The following is a 15,740-nucleotide window of genomic DNA, read 5'->3' on the forward strand; positions in this document are numbered from 1 at the left end:
TGCCGTTTTGGGGATCCCAGGGTCGGTCTCAAATCAGTACTTATTAGACGAGAGCTGTAATTACTAACGTTTCATTCTTCATGAACTAAGACTTCAGTCTCATAATTATGCAGCTTTTCGGTTTTTGTGTGGGAAACGATTACAAGTGTGTTATCCTTGCCTCTGAGTCACATAAGCCCCCATATACAAGTCAGCAGTGCTCTTGTTGTGAAGTGTGAAGCCAAATATATTTCAAAATGCACAAATGCAAAATAGCCTTGGATTAATGCTCTACACGAGCATCAAACAGCATCTCTGATTGACCCCTAGCCAATGGCCAGTGTCTGTCTGGGCTTCAGCCAATCCAATTAGTACAGAAATGTCCTTGAGAGGTTGATAGAAGCACCAGGGCTACCTTTATGACACATGAACCATCACTCACCTCACCCACTGCTGCACTCATCATCCAATCCCTGCTAAATCACCAGCTGCCTATCACCAAGACCACATCACAGCCTACGCCTCCCACACTGGTCTACCACAACCTCCTGGCGGTTGGAGACTTGATCAACATGTAAATACATCGGCTGAAGATTTATAACGCTGTAGTGTGACTGACTTACAAGCGTGAGATTCCAATCCCAGGCTACGACGTTTTCCGCCTGTGGTGTCTGGGATGACCGATAAGGGAGGAGCAGGGAAGCAGAGAGACAATCTGCCAGCTTCAGACAGCCATCAAGGCTGCATTCGCTCATTTTCTCTGCAAAGTGGATGACATTTGGGCTCTTTTCATTACGAAGATGTAGAGTGATGTGCATAGAACACCACACATGCCTGAGGGGGTGAACAGAACAAACCATCTGACTCAGCTGGCTCAAGGACATGCAGCAACATCAGCAGAAAAATGTACTTTTAAAGAGTTGCCATCGCAAACTTTTATATTAGAAATTTTATTTCACTGAAACAAATAGTTATGCAAAAAATAAGGATTTAGGCATGGGATGTTCAAATGAGAGTTTTCTAACTTTAAGTTTTACTGTCTCAAGTCACTGAAAGGGCAGGAGGAGGCGGTCAAAATGGCAGGTTTAAAGGAAGATTAACCAAATGTGAGGAGATAACCATAGCTTAGGACATAAGCCCATTAGGAATTACGCTACTGTTTACCTAACTTGGCCTCCGTTGTGTCAATATCCACTCCGTAGGCAGAACCTGCAGCACTAACTCCAAGAACTTTACTAAAGGAAGGAAGAGAGTGCAAGTTGCAAGAGTACAAACCTTAATTTGAGATTTTATCATGATATTATAATATGATCGTTCTGCCAGATAGAAAATGGAAGCTAGGGAGCTAAAGAAGGATTTGTCCATCTATGGTAGAGTGTAAAACTAAAAAAAAAAAAAAACATTTACAGAACTGATGAGAAGAACATACTTGTTTACACAGCAGAATAATCCACTGAAGCAGCAGCAACTATGAGAACCACGGCACAGATCTGTGCAGTCGTGCTGCACGTGACTGCTCGCTTCACACACAACCAAAGCCATATTTGGAATAAATGCTGGACTGGGTTGAATGGAAACAATAAGAGAACTAGGACAAGCTTTTTCTACTTAAGAATATGGAGGAAATTGTACACTTTAATAAATATTGTCAGTCTAATAAAAGATAACATGAACGATAAGCAGTGTATCGCATCATTGCAGCTGGTACCTATCTGATACAACTGAAATAGATCAAGACAAGCACATGTGCTCCTCTGAACAAGCAGGGCTACTTTGAACTTCACAGCTGTCAGATCAAAGGGGCGTGTTCCTTTGAGTTTCCCGCAAAATACAATCCGGATCTGTCCTCCTGATATCTGCCGTGTCCAAATTCAATCACGCCAGGTTATGTCGTCACATCAGGAGACCAAATACAGTGCATCCGGAAAGTATTCCCAGCGCTTCACTTTTTCCACATTTTGTTATGTTACAGCCTTATTCCAAAATGGATACAATTCATTATTTTCCTCAAAATTCTACAAACAATACCCCATAATGACAATGACATAAGTATTCATAAGTACATAAGAACCTCGGGAAATTGAACCAGCTAAATTCGTTAGAAAATATCACAGGCAGGTAAAAGAAAAAATAACAACTGAGGGATAGAAAAAACAGTCCCACGCACATCTCTAGTTGAGATCAATTATAAAACTCGAGCTGAGGTTGAGGAACTGTCAGAGCGAGAATTCACACAGTGCTGCCATTTCTACTTTTGAGGTGGTCTTCCCCCTGCCCTCTCCCCCAATGTTTTCCAGGGTTTCCAGGGGCATTGTGGTAGAGTTCGTTTAAAATAAATACATTTATAAATTATTCTGGTTTAGGCCATGGCTACTTCGAGCGTAAATCTGAATACAGCTACAGCTATATGGATACAGATAGTGGCGTTGCGTTATACCCATATTAGAAATTGACTGGACAAATAATATTCCTGACCTTCACTAAAACTGACCCTGAGGCAAATGGATAATGCTTGGTTCTGGTTTTGGTCTCCATCCATCTCCTCTCCTTGTAACCAAATACGCAAATAAAAACTGCTTCACTTCCAGTTGTTCTGCAGTAAATCTCAGGCAGTCAGGTTAAAAGTGGATCCAGCTGCCTCCAGCCAAAGGTGGTTTGCTGGCCGCAGTAAATAAAACATGACTGTAAAGCGTGACCACTCCATCACATAAGTGACCTTGCATCTCTCCACCACCTTCAGAGTCACCTGATGGGTCTATGCATACTGCTGGTGTCTTTTTCACAAGAGACTCAATCTGCAGAGGGAGTGTGCCACGTGCTAAGCCAATCAAGTGACCAGTATATGAGAACATCACAAACCAAGTGACCCAGACGCCTGGAAAGTCACACTGCAATATTTCCCTGCAATCGTCTTTCCTTTAAAAGGCTTTAGCGTGTGTTCTTGGGCAATGTGCAACTATGTTGGTCTTTTTTTTTTTTTTTTTACTATGTACTAGTTCAGAGATAAGGGCAGTTGCACAAAGTTGTGAAAGTCCTTTGGGACTTTGTGCCAGGCACATGAGAGTGGAAAGGGGATGGCAGGTAATCCATCTCTGTCCCTTCTCACCCCAGTCATCAGCAGATTAGCAAACCCAGTCGGAGGTCTCTGTGTCACTGGCTGTCGTCTGGACATAACTCCTATTCCAGGCAGCTCTTGTTCATAGTAGAGAGGAAAGTCTGCAGGGGGTAAAGTAACTCCTCTGGCACCAACAGCCAAGCCATTCCACTAATGGCTGCCTCGGGCATCGTTCATGGTCAGTGACTTGCATTCCACAAATGCTGAATTCAAGTAAATTATAGTTAGTTAACAACTTATTCATGAATATATGGAGAAAGTGACTGTGTGTTTGACAAACATAACATATATAATAATAATAATAATAATAACACATTTTACTTCTAAAAAGCGCCTGTTCACGACCCCCAAGGTCACTTCACAAATACAACATGCAAATACAATTCACAAAACACTAAAACACAATATTATATATACACACAATTATACACATGTATATATATACACACATTACACAATATTATACATAAAACACTAAAACACAGATATTAATTAAGTATTATGTAACCATATCACAGAGCATATGCACGCCTGAAAAGATGAGTTTTTAAAGAACTTTTGAATCTTGAAATGGATTCACAATTGCGGATGTAATGGGGAAGTGAATTTCAGAGCTTAGGGGCAATGTGACTAAAGGCTATATATATATATATAAAATGCATGTTGCCATAAGAGCAGCCAGGGGTGTGTTTTGGGAATAGAGTGGAAATTTACACCTATAGGGCTCCTGTCAGTGTGAATTAGTGGGTGTTTGCCAGGAGATGAGGGCTCCATTTATGCATGTAACAAGCTATTGGAGAACAGGATGGCTTAGTCATTCAATTCACCCTCATATTTCCTCTCATAGCCATTTCCTGTCTATCTAACTATGTGTGCAGGACACACTGTAAGGACCTTCAGTTATAAAGATCAGGCAATTGTTTTCACTCCACTGAACAAAACCTTTGTGTCTGGAATCCATTTCCTTGAGTTTTGGTGAATAAAAGCAGGAAACTGTCATCGCTGTTACCAGTTAATGTCTGAGAGATGAGCTATTCTGCAGAGACACACTACAGAACATTCTCCAAAATGTATTCTGCAGGTCTCAACAATACGGCCTTTATTTGGCCTTTGTGCCAACCTTGAGCTCCTGGCAAGACACAAACACTCTACTGTGCTTCTTCCATCTTAATGAGTCTTTAGCAAGAGACGTCCCAGAGAGTCTTTCTCCACTCTATGGTCCATCTCTAAATCAATAGTTCTTTGGTGGTACCTCCAAAACAAAGCCACGTTCTCCACATGAAAGAACAACTCTGTGTCCTAGTTCCAAGTAGGTGGGATTTAAACTATAACACTACTTGGCAAGAGTTTCAACAGCATGTGACTGGCCTCTCGTATCCCGCCATGCTGGCAGATTTAAAGGGCATTTATATCATTGTGACTTCCATTTCCCATTAAAGTGTTTAACATTATTCATTCTTTGTTAAGTCACATGACAGAGGATGTTACTATTATACTTTTTAATAGCTGTTAGTATAGTGCAAGAGGTACAAAAGTCTCAAACATTCTTTTTTTTTTTTTCAAATCCACTGAAAACCAAAAATAAATATTCAGAAAACTGTCAAGGAAGTATATCAGGGTGTAAATGTTTTTTTTTTTTTTCTTCTGCAAAATAACCTCAGAAGAAGTATGTCCAGAGAAATCAATAAGCAATCACAGCCAGGTTGGATCCCTCTGAAACCTGCACCAATGTTTGTCTTTCTCATAAGGGTGTATGCCTGAGGAGACTCATCCCTTAAACCTACAACATCCCCAAGATAAGGTCTGCATGACCAAGATTTTAGAAATGCCTTAAAGCAAAAGCACTACACACTCGCCAGATTTTTATTATTAAAAGCGAGATTCAGACTCTGGCAATACAAACACAGAGTCTGATCAGGCTGAATGTAATGTAGTTTGTGTGATCATATGCAAAAGCCAAATATTCAAATGTATGCAGTAAAAATGCTAATGTGACCCAATGAGGCTGCTCCATCTTTTTCAAACACATAGTGAGGCTGGAAATAGGGTCACGCATAGCCTCTCTGCATCAGGGAGCTACTGGAAAAGCACAAGGAGTGCTTAGAGAATACATAGGAAGACTAATGGAACAGATGAATAAAGAAATGACTGCAGAATTCAAGATTTAGATAAGGGGGAAAAAAACTAGCAAAGGAGAGACCAAGCTCAGGATACATACACTAATGATAATTATAAAAAAAAAACAATCATTTGCCTACAAAAACTGAAACCAGAGCCTGACTAGAAGGTTTAACATTAAGTATTTAAAAAGCCAGCCCTTACATGCATAATAAGAGAACTATTAATCTGCCATAGATGACTAATAGCCATATTGTTATAATTGTGTTGCGCAATCTCCCTGTTTTGCACTTTATTTCCTTGTAGCATTGTATTTTGTCTATTTACACAATATGCTACATCAATGCTACATATTTGGAATGCTTCATGAATGGAAACACCTATTCTGATCCTCACCTCCACACAATTTACAAGTCCCTACTGGTACATGGCATGTTACTGGTTTAACGGCTCCTTTTCTTGATCCATGATGCAACTTCAGACAAAATCAGAATACAGTGTCATCATGAATCTGCACTTTGCAGAAGGCCATAGAAGAACAGAGTAGGAGAAGAAAATTCACAGATTTGTGCCATAGAAAACACACGTTCTGGACATGATAGGCATTGAAATCACATATAAGCTATAATGATATATACATTTATACATATATTATCTCTTTAATATGTTGTACTTCTGAATGAGACTTGAGCAAACCAGTCCATACCAGCTAATTCTGGCAAGTGCCAAAGCAGCATTCATTTCTTAGGTACGTACGTGGCAAAGTGACAGTGCACAGAGTGGCATTTGAATTTAAATTTTGAAAAGTTAGGTATGACACTGCAAAACTACCAATCCAAACAACTGGTTCAAATGATTCCTCAGACCAATCCTACGACATACATAGCCTACATAGCTAACGCAGTCTGCCATAGAAGAGGGTAGAAGCATAGTATGTAACATGTCAATCAAATTTAAATATATTTTAAACCAATGAGATGTGTATAAATCCTAGAGTGTGCTGTAGGCTCTATGTTTGGCTACTAGCATCTCTCATCAGAATTAAAACTATTACTGGAGACTGCACTGGAACTACAAGTAACACAAGCAACTTATCACTTGTTAGTGTGAACTTAGGGTAAGACACCATCCACCTAACTGAGCTTGTAATGGGCTTGAGTAAAGCCAATCCATCCCGGCTAAGAAAATGACAAACTGCAGAGCTGTGATCATTCTAGTGCTAGCCAAGCCTCCCGAGCGAAAGTTCAGTGCTGAATTAGGTCAAAGGCATGGAAGGAGAGGGGGGGAGTGTGTTCACCTGCACCTGATACGTTGGAGACGTATTGTCCTGCCAGGTTGCTTCAATAAAGATAATGATATTGTACAGGTTTTTTTTGTAGGTGTTGGCAAAAGGCCCAGCAAGTCAGGAGTTCACTCTTCACTACTCGTGAGAGACAGCCCCATTGAAAGACTTCCGCAGTTTAGTAATTTTCCGCAAAAAGAACATCATGTTACGAATCATCACTGCTCTGTTTCTTTGGGAGGAGCCAGTCCTCTCGTCTCAGCCATCCCTTGCCCTCCTTGGACTGAATGGAAAGTTTCACAAAGGCACGAGTAGCAGCCTGCACCCTTATGAATGCTGCCAGTTTCCGTAAACCAAGGAACAGCGTTTACCAAATCCCAGTAGCCCACAGCAACATGTTTATCTGCCAACGCATGTACTCGACATTCCTGTGGGTGTGACCCCTCTTGCTCATAATCTGCTACGAGAGCCTTTCCTAATATGTCAGTGGACAGAACTTTGAGAAATGCACAAATGAATCCTCTAAAGATACATCAGTTATGTTTGGGGATTCACATAATCTTACTGATTTATCCGAGATGATTGATCAGATTCATAGATGCTTTTTGGTGAGTGAACTCTGACTACAACTATTTTTAACTATTTATGGCAAATATTTATGTGCCATCATGAACCCATCAAGTGCAAAAATTATATGGTGCACCCCAGGTTCAGCCTGAGGTCAGCTGTGAGGAGGGCCCTTAACAGCTACACTAACTAGTGTTTTAATGAAGTGCTTCACGGCTTTCTGTTGTCCCACATGAGGCTTTACCAGTCTGAGCTTGCCCTCCCTTGATGTCATTGCCATGGCGGGGTTTGGTGCGCTGCTCTTCTACCAAACGAAAACATGTGGAAATTTCCTTCCAGTTGAACTGATTCACTATTGTGGCTTACGCAAGCTAAAACAAAGGCTATTCTCATGGCAGGAATCAACAAAAAGAGTGCAGGATTGGTGATCAATACACAAAACATAGTTTTAGGATTCTGGTGCCACAAGTACTTTGTGAAAAACAGTTTAAAAAAAAAAGAGGGTTTATCTTTCGTCTGAATCCTACACGGTGGCTTCACATTTCCATTGCTTCCTTATTTAGTTATGTACAAATCTTTTATACTGGCAGAAAATATGTACTGATGCTTAACTGGCTGTCTGAACACATGAGGCTTTTACTCTTATCATACAGTGTGACTCAGACTTTAATCAGTGATCATTGGAGAGCCCAGAGAAAAAAAAGTTGATGGCTCCAGATGCAAAATGAGAGAGAGAGAACTTTTGAGGTTTATGGGTAATTACTGAATGCTCTGCGCTTTACACATACTTACACTGACTCCATACTGTTGTATGTTTTACCCTCTTACACGAAAATGACCTGTGGACAGACTGCGGGCTTCTAGAAAATGCATTGTTTCTGCGTTATTTAAATAAGCAGGTGGGGGAATGATACTGTTAACGGATGACACTCCTGCAACCTTTTTTAGATTGCAAATTTGCTGGCTCAAGCCAGTCTGGCCTCGCAAATGATGACCAATCCAAACAATGACCTCAACTGCCTGGCCAAGCTCAGGTGGGTTTCAACTTCAGTGTACCTGCTTTCATCAGCGTTATCCATTTAGAAATACTGATTCTGAGTACAGTATCATTAATAATTAACAGTAATGAAGAAATAACATTATCGTAACATTAACAGCTTAGCAACAGCCAGACTTCAGCTTTGATTAGTGTGCAGCACTTGAAATTACAATTAAAAACATAAAATTGCTATAAATCATCACTACATAGCACATTATAAACAGTGTAAAAGCCCTAGTCTGCTCCTGACCATTTGCTGAAATGGGAAATATCTGTGGAGGCAAAATCCAACACAAGATCAAATCAAGCAGCCAGCAAAAGAAGAGAAGCTCTCTCGTAGGCAAAATTCACAGGCCACACCCCTCACGTGCAGATCTTTCATTAAGGACAATGGGCCTCATTTATCAAGTTGGATATGAACAAATATATATTCGTACATAGAAATGCTTTTACATGAGCATTTACACAAGAAATTTGGGGTTCATGAAAATCTATCTAACAGCCAAGTTTGAGTAAATTCACATATAAGGGGACTCACTAATGTACATTTGCAATATTACTGCAATATCATTTATACAGGTTTACTAAATAGCTTATTTGTTTCAATTTTACACCTGAATGTAAGCAAAACGTTGTGAATCTCATACTAAATGATTTGAAAGAAAGTATCCCAAAACAAATCCATTAATTAAGACAAATAAGACTATCTGCACTGAAGGACATTTTAGCTCATGCCACACTTACAAGGCACTCTTTTACCATTTAGTATTCATTTTATTGTTTTCAGCTTTTCCTTTTATGGAGTTTTGTGGGTGTCACTAAATGTAAATCAGCTGTGCGGTGAACAAGCTTGGTGATTTACAGGTGATTTATTAACACGCATGCGAGTATGAAGAACATCAGCGTGAGCAACTTTTGTAAATCTGGTAGCGATTTTCAGTTTGGCTCAGCCTACGGATACATTTACACACAACTTTATTTAAAAGAGTGATAAATGAGGCCCAGTGTTCATTAATAATAACGTGAGGATCACAGGCTCAAGAATGCAAACTGGGAGGCAGAACAAAATTCAGATCATCTTTAAGAGTGAGGCAAAGAGAAAGTTTCTCACTTCATTGGAGACATGTGAATGAAGACTCAAAACAAAGGTTCACCTTTGATGCCAGATGTCAGCTGACAATGGATTTCTCAGTATCAATTATTGATGGTTAATCCCCTTCCCAGTCCACAGTAAGAATTAAACATAGATCAATAGCAGTGCTTACACACACACGCACGCACACACACACCCCTCCCTGAACCACCTGAGGCTCTATTCTAAACTCAAAATACAATATATAACAAATCACAGAGGCTTGGATGAGGGAAGCAAACACTCTACATAACTACTTTGAATGGTATCACACACCAATGAGAGTGGCAACATATGCATGAGAGCATTTTGCATAATAATTGGGGTGAAGATGGCAAAGCAAAGATCAGCAGATAATGTGTAACATAACCTAAATACATTTCAATTTAAGTGACGCACTCACAAATTCAACATTACACTCATTCTCTTGCATTACAAATTAATGTCCATAGATATTGAATTTCTTGCAATGTACAATCAAAGTGGAATCAAATGCATCTAGCCAGCTTCCTGGTATAATATCAACCTCGATATCTTAAACAGGCACGTTTTTCATCCTGATGTTTTTCCAAGCTTAACAATGTGGTAAATGTGTGGCCACAGAGACCATTGTGTAAAAAGGATGTCACTTCTGCTTGTTTATGGTGGAAAATGGACATAAAAAATCTCAGTGGCAGTGCACAAAAGCTCAGGTCCGTCCCACTGAGCTAAGACATTCAGAACAAGTTATAAGAAATACATTTTCTTGACTCTCGTCAAGCCAGGTGACTCAGCCCATATCACGAAAGCAGTACACATAGCACTGCAGTGCTGCACATCACGACAGCACTGTTGGTCTAGAAAACCTGTCAGCCTGAGAGCTGCTGCAGCATATTTTACACCTATAGCTAAACAAATCCCAAAAGATTTTAAGCGCAATTTTCAATTTAATATGATCATAGTATGACAGTGTCAGTTTGGCTTGATCTTATCTCAGGTATTCTTCCGTCTTGGCTTCTGTAGTGTCTGCTACACAATGACCTTCAGCTATATGATCCCCTGTAATTGCCCATCCTTCATAAATCATACAGTGCATGAACATCTATGATGGAACAAAAAGTCATTAAATGTGTGATGAGTTCCGTTGCTAGGATTGTAAAAGTCGTCTGGTGTATGCTCAGGTTAAATCAAAAGTCAGACTCTCATGCAACCATTTCTTCAGCTTTCACACTGTCTCCATACTGACCTACATGTACACACTACATAGGCTATGTACAGATCGAAGCCAGGTAGACCCCACTGTCACTTAGGCTTTGTTCAACATTACAGCAAGACAAAAGCATGCGTGAAAAGGGACGAGTTAAATGGCAACCTGGCTGAGATTTGGATTAGCAGTTTCTCAACTATTCCATCAGTGAGCAGATCAGGGAGTGTAAAACTCCATGGAAATTAGTTAGTTCTCCCAGCACTCTCTGTTATAGATAGTTTGAACAGGGAACTAAGGGTCTGGGGTTGCCAAATTGGAATTAATGCCACTGAAAGACAATCAGTTTACCTACACTCGCACTACAGCTGCTACTTAAGACTCTGATATCCGTATTGTATCAAAAAAGAACAGTAAAAAATGCATATTTACTGTACATGTTAGATCATTTCCAGATCAAACAGCTATAATGTCCTATTTCTCTGGAAACTTTGTGTACTAGGTATAACTCTTTCATCAACAAGGCGTTTCCATCTGCAGAACTGCCGCTGAGTATATTGATTTTTGTTTTCCACACCACTCTAGAGAATGGGTCTTCAATCTTATTCACAAAGGGCTGGTGTCGCTGCAGGTTTTTATTCCAGCCCAGTTGGACGTATGCTTGATAGTTGATTGGTAGTTGGAGACCAAGGTGAACTGCTTACACAAGTGGAATAAGGTATGGCTTCTGCTTGGCTGGAATGAAAACCTTCAGCCACACCGGCCCTTTGTGCATAAGGATGCAGACTAGGGACGTGACAGGGAGGAAATTTTCCCATCGTTTCATAGGCATGTGGCATTTCTCTTTTGCTTTCAAATTAGCGGCAATTGCTTGAATGGTGGGTTCATTTTTATTCTTAATGAAAAACACAACTACAAAACAGTACAATGTCAGACTCGCTTATATTAAACATAGAACTTTTGAAACCAAATCTTCCGCCATCGCCTTGTCAGTCAGCTCGCCTCACTCTCGTTATGTGATAAATGAAATCTGACTCCTGCTGATCTGCGCTGCAACTCTGACTCATTCAGCTCATGCTGAATTGAGCAGACGTGTTCGGTTTTTAATTGTAGTGTCCGTCCTCTAACTGAACTAAATGATTTTTATTACTATAAAAAGGCAAAATGGCTGTGTGGGCAGTGCCACGGTGAGAAAATGATGTAATCGGTGTACAGCCCCAACACCGTGTAACACCGGTAACACCGGCTATCTCAGCAAGCCTAATGCAGACGTATTCTCTAGCGAGATCAGCAGTTTCTAAATTATTCAAACCAGCCTATCTGGCACCAACATCCATGCCGTGGTCAAATATACTCAGATTTTTCCATATACTGATGTTTGATGCAAACATGAACTGAAGCTCTTGACCTGTATCTACACGTTTTTAAGCATTGTGCCACCATCACATGATTGGCTGACTTAATGAATGAGCAGACATACAGGTGCTCCTAATAAAGTGGACGGTGAGTGTATACACACATATGTATAGTCATAATCTCAACGCTGTTTTTGGTGTGTTAGAAAGGCCCAACCTGGCAACCCTGTGAACGTCGTGATCAGAGCTGCTCTACTTTTGCGCACCGCAGTGGACGGAGCAGGAGAAGGCACGGGTTGGGTTGGCGTGTGAGTTGCTGCGACGCACGCGCGTCCGCCGTGACGTCTCTGCACTCCACTACGTCGCACGGCAGGGGCAAGCACGTGACTGCAGCAAGTTCGTGTCACGAGGACGGAGTACTATTTCACACGCACACACACACGCGCGCGCACACACACACCGGGCGATTTGTCCCGGTATCCCGGCGCGAGCGTAATATAATCGCTTTCATTAAAAAATATATATATATATAGGCTACATACATATATTTCCCATGTATGCATTTTACATGCATGTTTAATATGCGGTCTTGGATGTAGACAGAGTTCACAGAATTCTATCTGTAGTTGTATCCTATAGGCATGGACGTCACATCATTGCCGTATTTTACTATTAACGCCGTGATCGACCTGAAATCAAGCACCTACTGCAATATCCACTTAAACACTTGGTATTCAAGTCAACATTCCCATTTCACACTGCAGTTCCTTACGATGTGCTGGATTTCTCTCTCCAACAATGTGCGAACTTTTTCCTCACTTGCGCAACGATACCTAGCCTAGATCTCATTTGCATAAGGTAACCTATAGATGACATATTCATTAAACACCACATCAGGTGACACATTCAAATGCCCGAGCACACTCCAAGTTGTTCAGCTTCAGAGCCTAGTAGAGACAGCAGGGATGTAGGAGGTATGAATGGGAGCTGCGGTATGCAGAAAAAAAAAACAGCCAAACTCAGTGTGACCAGCAAAATAGTACATTTATTAGGCTATAAATAGTCTGTTTCTCGAGAGCACACCTACACACCACATCTGCGACATGCATCCAGCCTATATCTAGCTTATAGGTTTAATGTGCCAAAAACATTTCTAAAAAAATCCAGCTTCTGCCTCGTTTCTGTTCATTCTGTCCGAATGATCTGTCTATACAGCTCTGAAAGCACTGGGTATATAAAACAGATCTCTGGAGCACGTCTAGAGTTCAAGTTCAACAGACTCGAGCACCCACGTGTGCGACTTTTCCTTTCTTCCCCGACTCATTGCAAAAACTTTTAAACATACTCTCATAATCATGCGCGCGAAACTGATCGAGCTCCTACTAGACATTTCAAGAAATGAAACTAACCGAATTATACTTATATATATATATATATTTAAACTATATAAATGAGCAGGTTCGGTGCTTTTTCCCCCCTCCTCCTCCTCCTGTATTTCAATCATTTCCTATAACCTCCACGTGAAGCGCAGACGTCAGCGAGGCTCGAGACGCCGGCAGCGCGGGAGCAGAGGCGCTTTCACAGCATCTCTCAGGATCACGAGCCGCTGCTGCACTGCAAAATACCTCACGCGCAAAAACACCGAGCCGGTTCAACAGCCGCAGTCCTGTTCTTATGAAGCGCGTGTGTTTCTTACCGGGCTCCTGGAGTTTTCTGTCAGGTAATTGAAGACGAAGGAAGAGAGCTCCTCATCTAACAGCGAAACGCAGTCCGCCATCTTCTAGAGAATGAGAGCCGAGGAGCGCGTGAGCGGTGGTATTACGACTTAGCTCGCGCTGCAGTGACGCAGATTCGCCGGCAGGGGGCACTTACTATTACACAACTGTTACAAAATCTATTTTGTAACACAGACTCTTTCGTAACAAACACCGCCAAATTAAAGGCGGGGAGGAACTTGAAGGAGTGAGTGAAGGAACCAAAATGCTCCCAGACATGTGTATTAAATGATACGATTAAGCAATTAACACAACTACTATGCTCTGGGTTTGTATAATAATGCTGAGCAAGCCCAGAAGACCTTGATTTGTGGATCAAGGTGGCAAGATCTAAATCCATGGTTCTGAAAGTGGGGTCCAGGGACCTGTGATCATACACTATATGGTCAAAAGTAAGTAGACACCTAACCTATACCCATTCAGTATGTGGGTCTTCTCACACAATTATATAGGATTTCTTTATATTTTGTAGCATTACAATTTACCTTTGCTGAATAAGAGGCCCAAACCTGTTCCAGCATGACAATGCTACTTTACACAAAGCGAGATCCATGAACACATGGTTTACCAAGGTTGGACTGGAAGTACCTTTGGGATGAATTGAAACACCGACTGCACCCCAGATCTCCTTGTTCAACATCAGTGCCTAACATCACTGATGCTCTTGTGGCTGAATGAGCACAAATCCCCACAGCCACACTTTCCACACATTTAGTGGAAAGCCTTCCCAGAAGAGTGGAGGTTATTATAGCAGTAAAGGGGGAACAACTTAATATTAATGCCTATGGTTCTGGAATTTGATGTTCAATACTCAGGTGTCCACATACTTTTGGCTATACAGTGTACTTTATAGCTAGGCGGTCCCTGGCTTCATTGTTTGTTTGTCTGTTTTCTTTAATAGCATAATGGTGGTAGAGATTAGGCTACTGTCAAGTAGTATCAAGGTTGCTATCGGTATTATTAAGTTATCATAGTTGTAAGACTAATTGATTGGTTATTTGAAGTGAAGGTGGCTAACCTAAAAATTTAGTAACTACAAAAAAAATGTAAGGAACTTCTCTTAATATGATGCATGGTGTTGCAAATTGAAATTGAACCTCGAATAAATGAACAAGATGGTGTATATGGGCCCTAGGGTGGCATAGTGCAAAAAGTTCAACTTGTTCAGTAAACAAGAAACAATTAAATTATTGTGCTACAGTGGCATACAGCTACAGTTAACATAAAGTGTTTTCAATAAACAAAAAGAGAAAACACACGACAGCAACGTAAAGGGAGAATAAATATGAGAAAAGGTGTTACACAAATGAGATTGCAAAAACTGAGCTCTGCATTGGCCATGAATCAAACTCGGGCTTCGCACATGGCAGGCGAGAATTCTACCACTGAATCAGTAATGCTTGAGTGGATAGCCTCCGAGCTCCAGGGTTCCTGGTTTGATCCTGAGCTTGTGTTAGTGTCTGTGTGGAGTTTTGCATGTTCTAGGTTTCCCCTGGGTTCTCTGGTTTCCTCCGGTAGGTGGACTGACTAACTTAAATTGCCTCTAGTGTGAGTGAGTGTGTGAATGTGTGTGTGAGGCACTGATCTAAGTGACTTAGAAAGAGGGTTCATTGTTTGGGGCCAGATGGTAGGAGCTTCAGTCAGAAAGATTGTTGGCTGTATTTCAATAGGAACAGTGACGAAAAGTGACATCTGCTCATAGGTTTATGTGAAAGACATCAGTAAATAAGGTTAGAAGTTGTAGTCAAAAGCACACATTCAGTGTCCATGCGATGTATAATAGAAAACAGAAGAGCAAGAAAGTGGGGTCCAGGACATCCTTAATTTGTTATTTTTGTTACAGTGGTGCAACCAACCATTATCAAAGTTATATTTATTATTGAGTTATATTTGTTATTGTTATAATTACTAGCTTGGTTAACTGGTCTCTGAAATTTGAATGGTTTTAATCCTATTCTTGATAACTGTAATAGCAAGTAGGAGTATAAATAATAAATAAATAATCCCAACTTGGGCCTTTTGTGTTTTGTGATTGGAAAGTTCAGGAATAAATAAAAAATATCTTTAGAGCTCTAATAAACATCTATAAAAGTAATATTTAAATAGTTGAATTAGGCTCATAATATAAATCTGTCCTGACAGGTCCATGAAATTTCTTTTCCATTTAAAGAGGCTGCAAAAAGTTTGCGTTAGGT

The 15,740-nt window shown here is 40.6% G+C and overlaps 1 protein-coding gene across 2 annotated transcripts in view; it reads right to left on the reverse strand.

Moving 5' to 3' along the window:
• ppargc1b (peroxisome proliferator-activated receptor gamma, coactivator 1 beta) overlaps positions 1-13,772 on the reverse strand; it is a 45,168-nt gene extending 31,396 nt beyond the window's left edge. Inside the window, exon 1 of one of the 2 annotated variants that reach the window (XM_053631025.1) lies at positions 13,467-13,772. In XM_053631025.1, coding sequence (XP_053487000.1) covers positions 13,467-13,547 — 81 coding nt within the window. In that variant the 5' untranslated portion in view covers positions 13,548-13,772. Of the gene's footprint in view, positions 1-602; positions 7,678-13,466 lie in introns of those variants that run through there. The other variant, XM_053631024.1, reaches the window with a different exon arrangement.
• Positions 13,773-15,740: the final 1,968 nt, after the last annotated feature.

This window comes from Ictalurus furcatus, chromosome 8, assembly GCF_023375685.1.
Source record: "Ictalurus furcatus strain D&B chromosome 8, Billie_1.0, whole genome shotgun sequence".
Classification (NCBI taxonomy): Eukaryota; Metazoa; Chordata; class Actinopteri; order Siluriformes; family Ictaluridae; genus Ictalurus; species Ictalurus furcatus.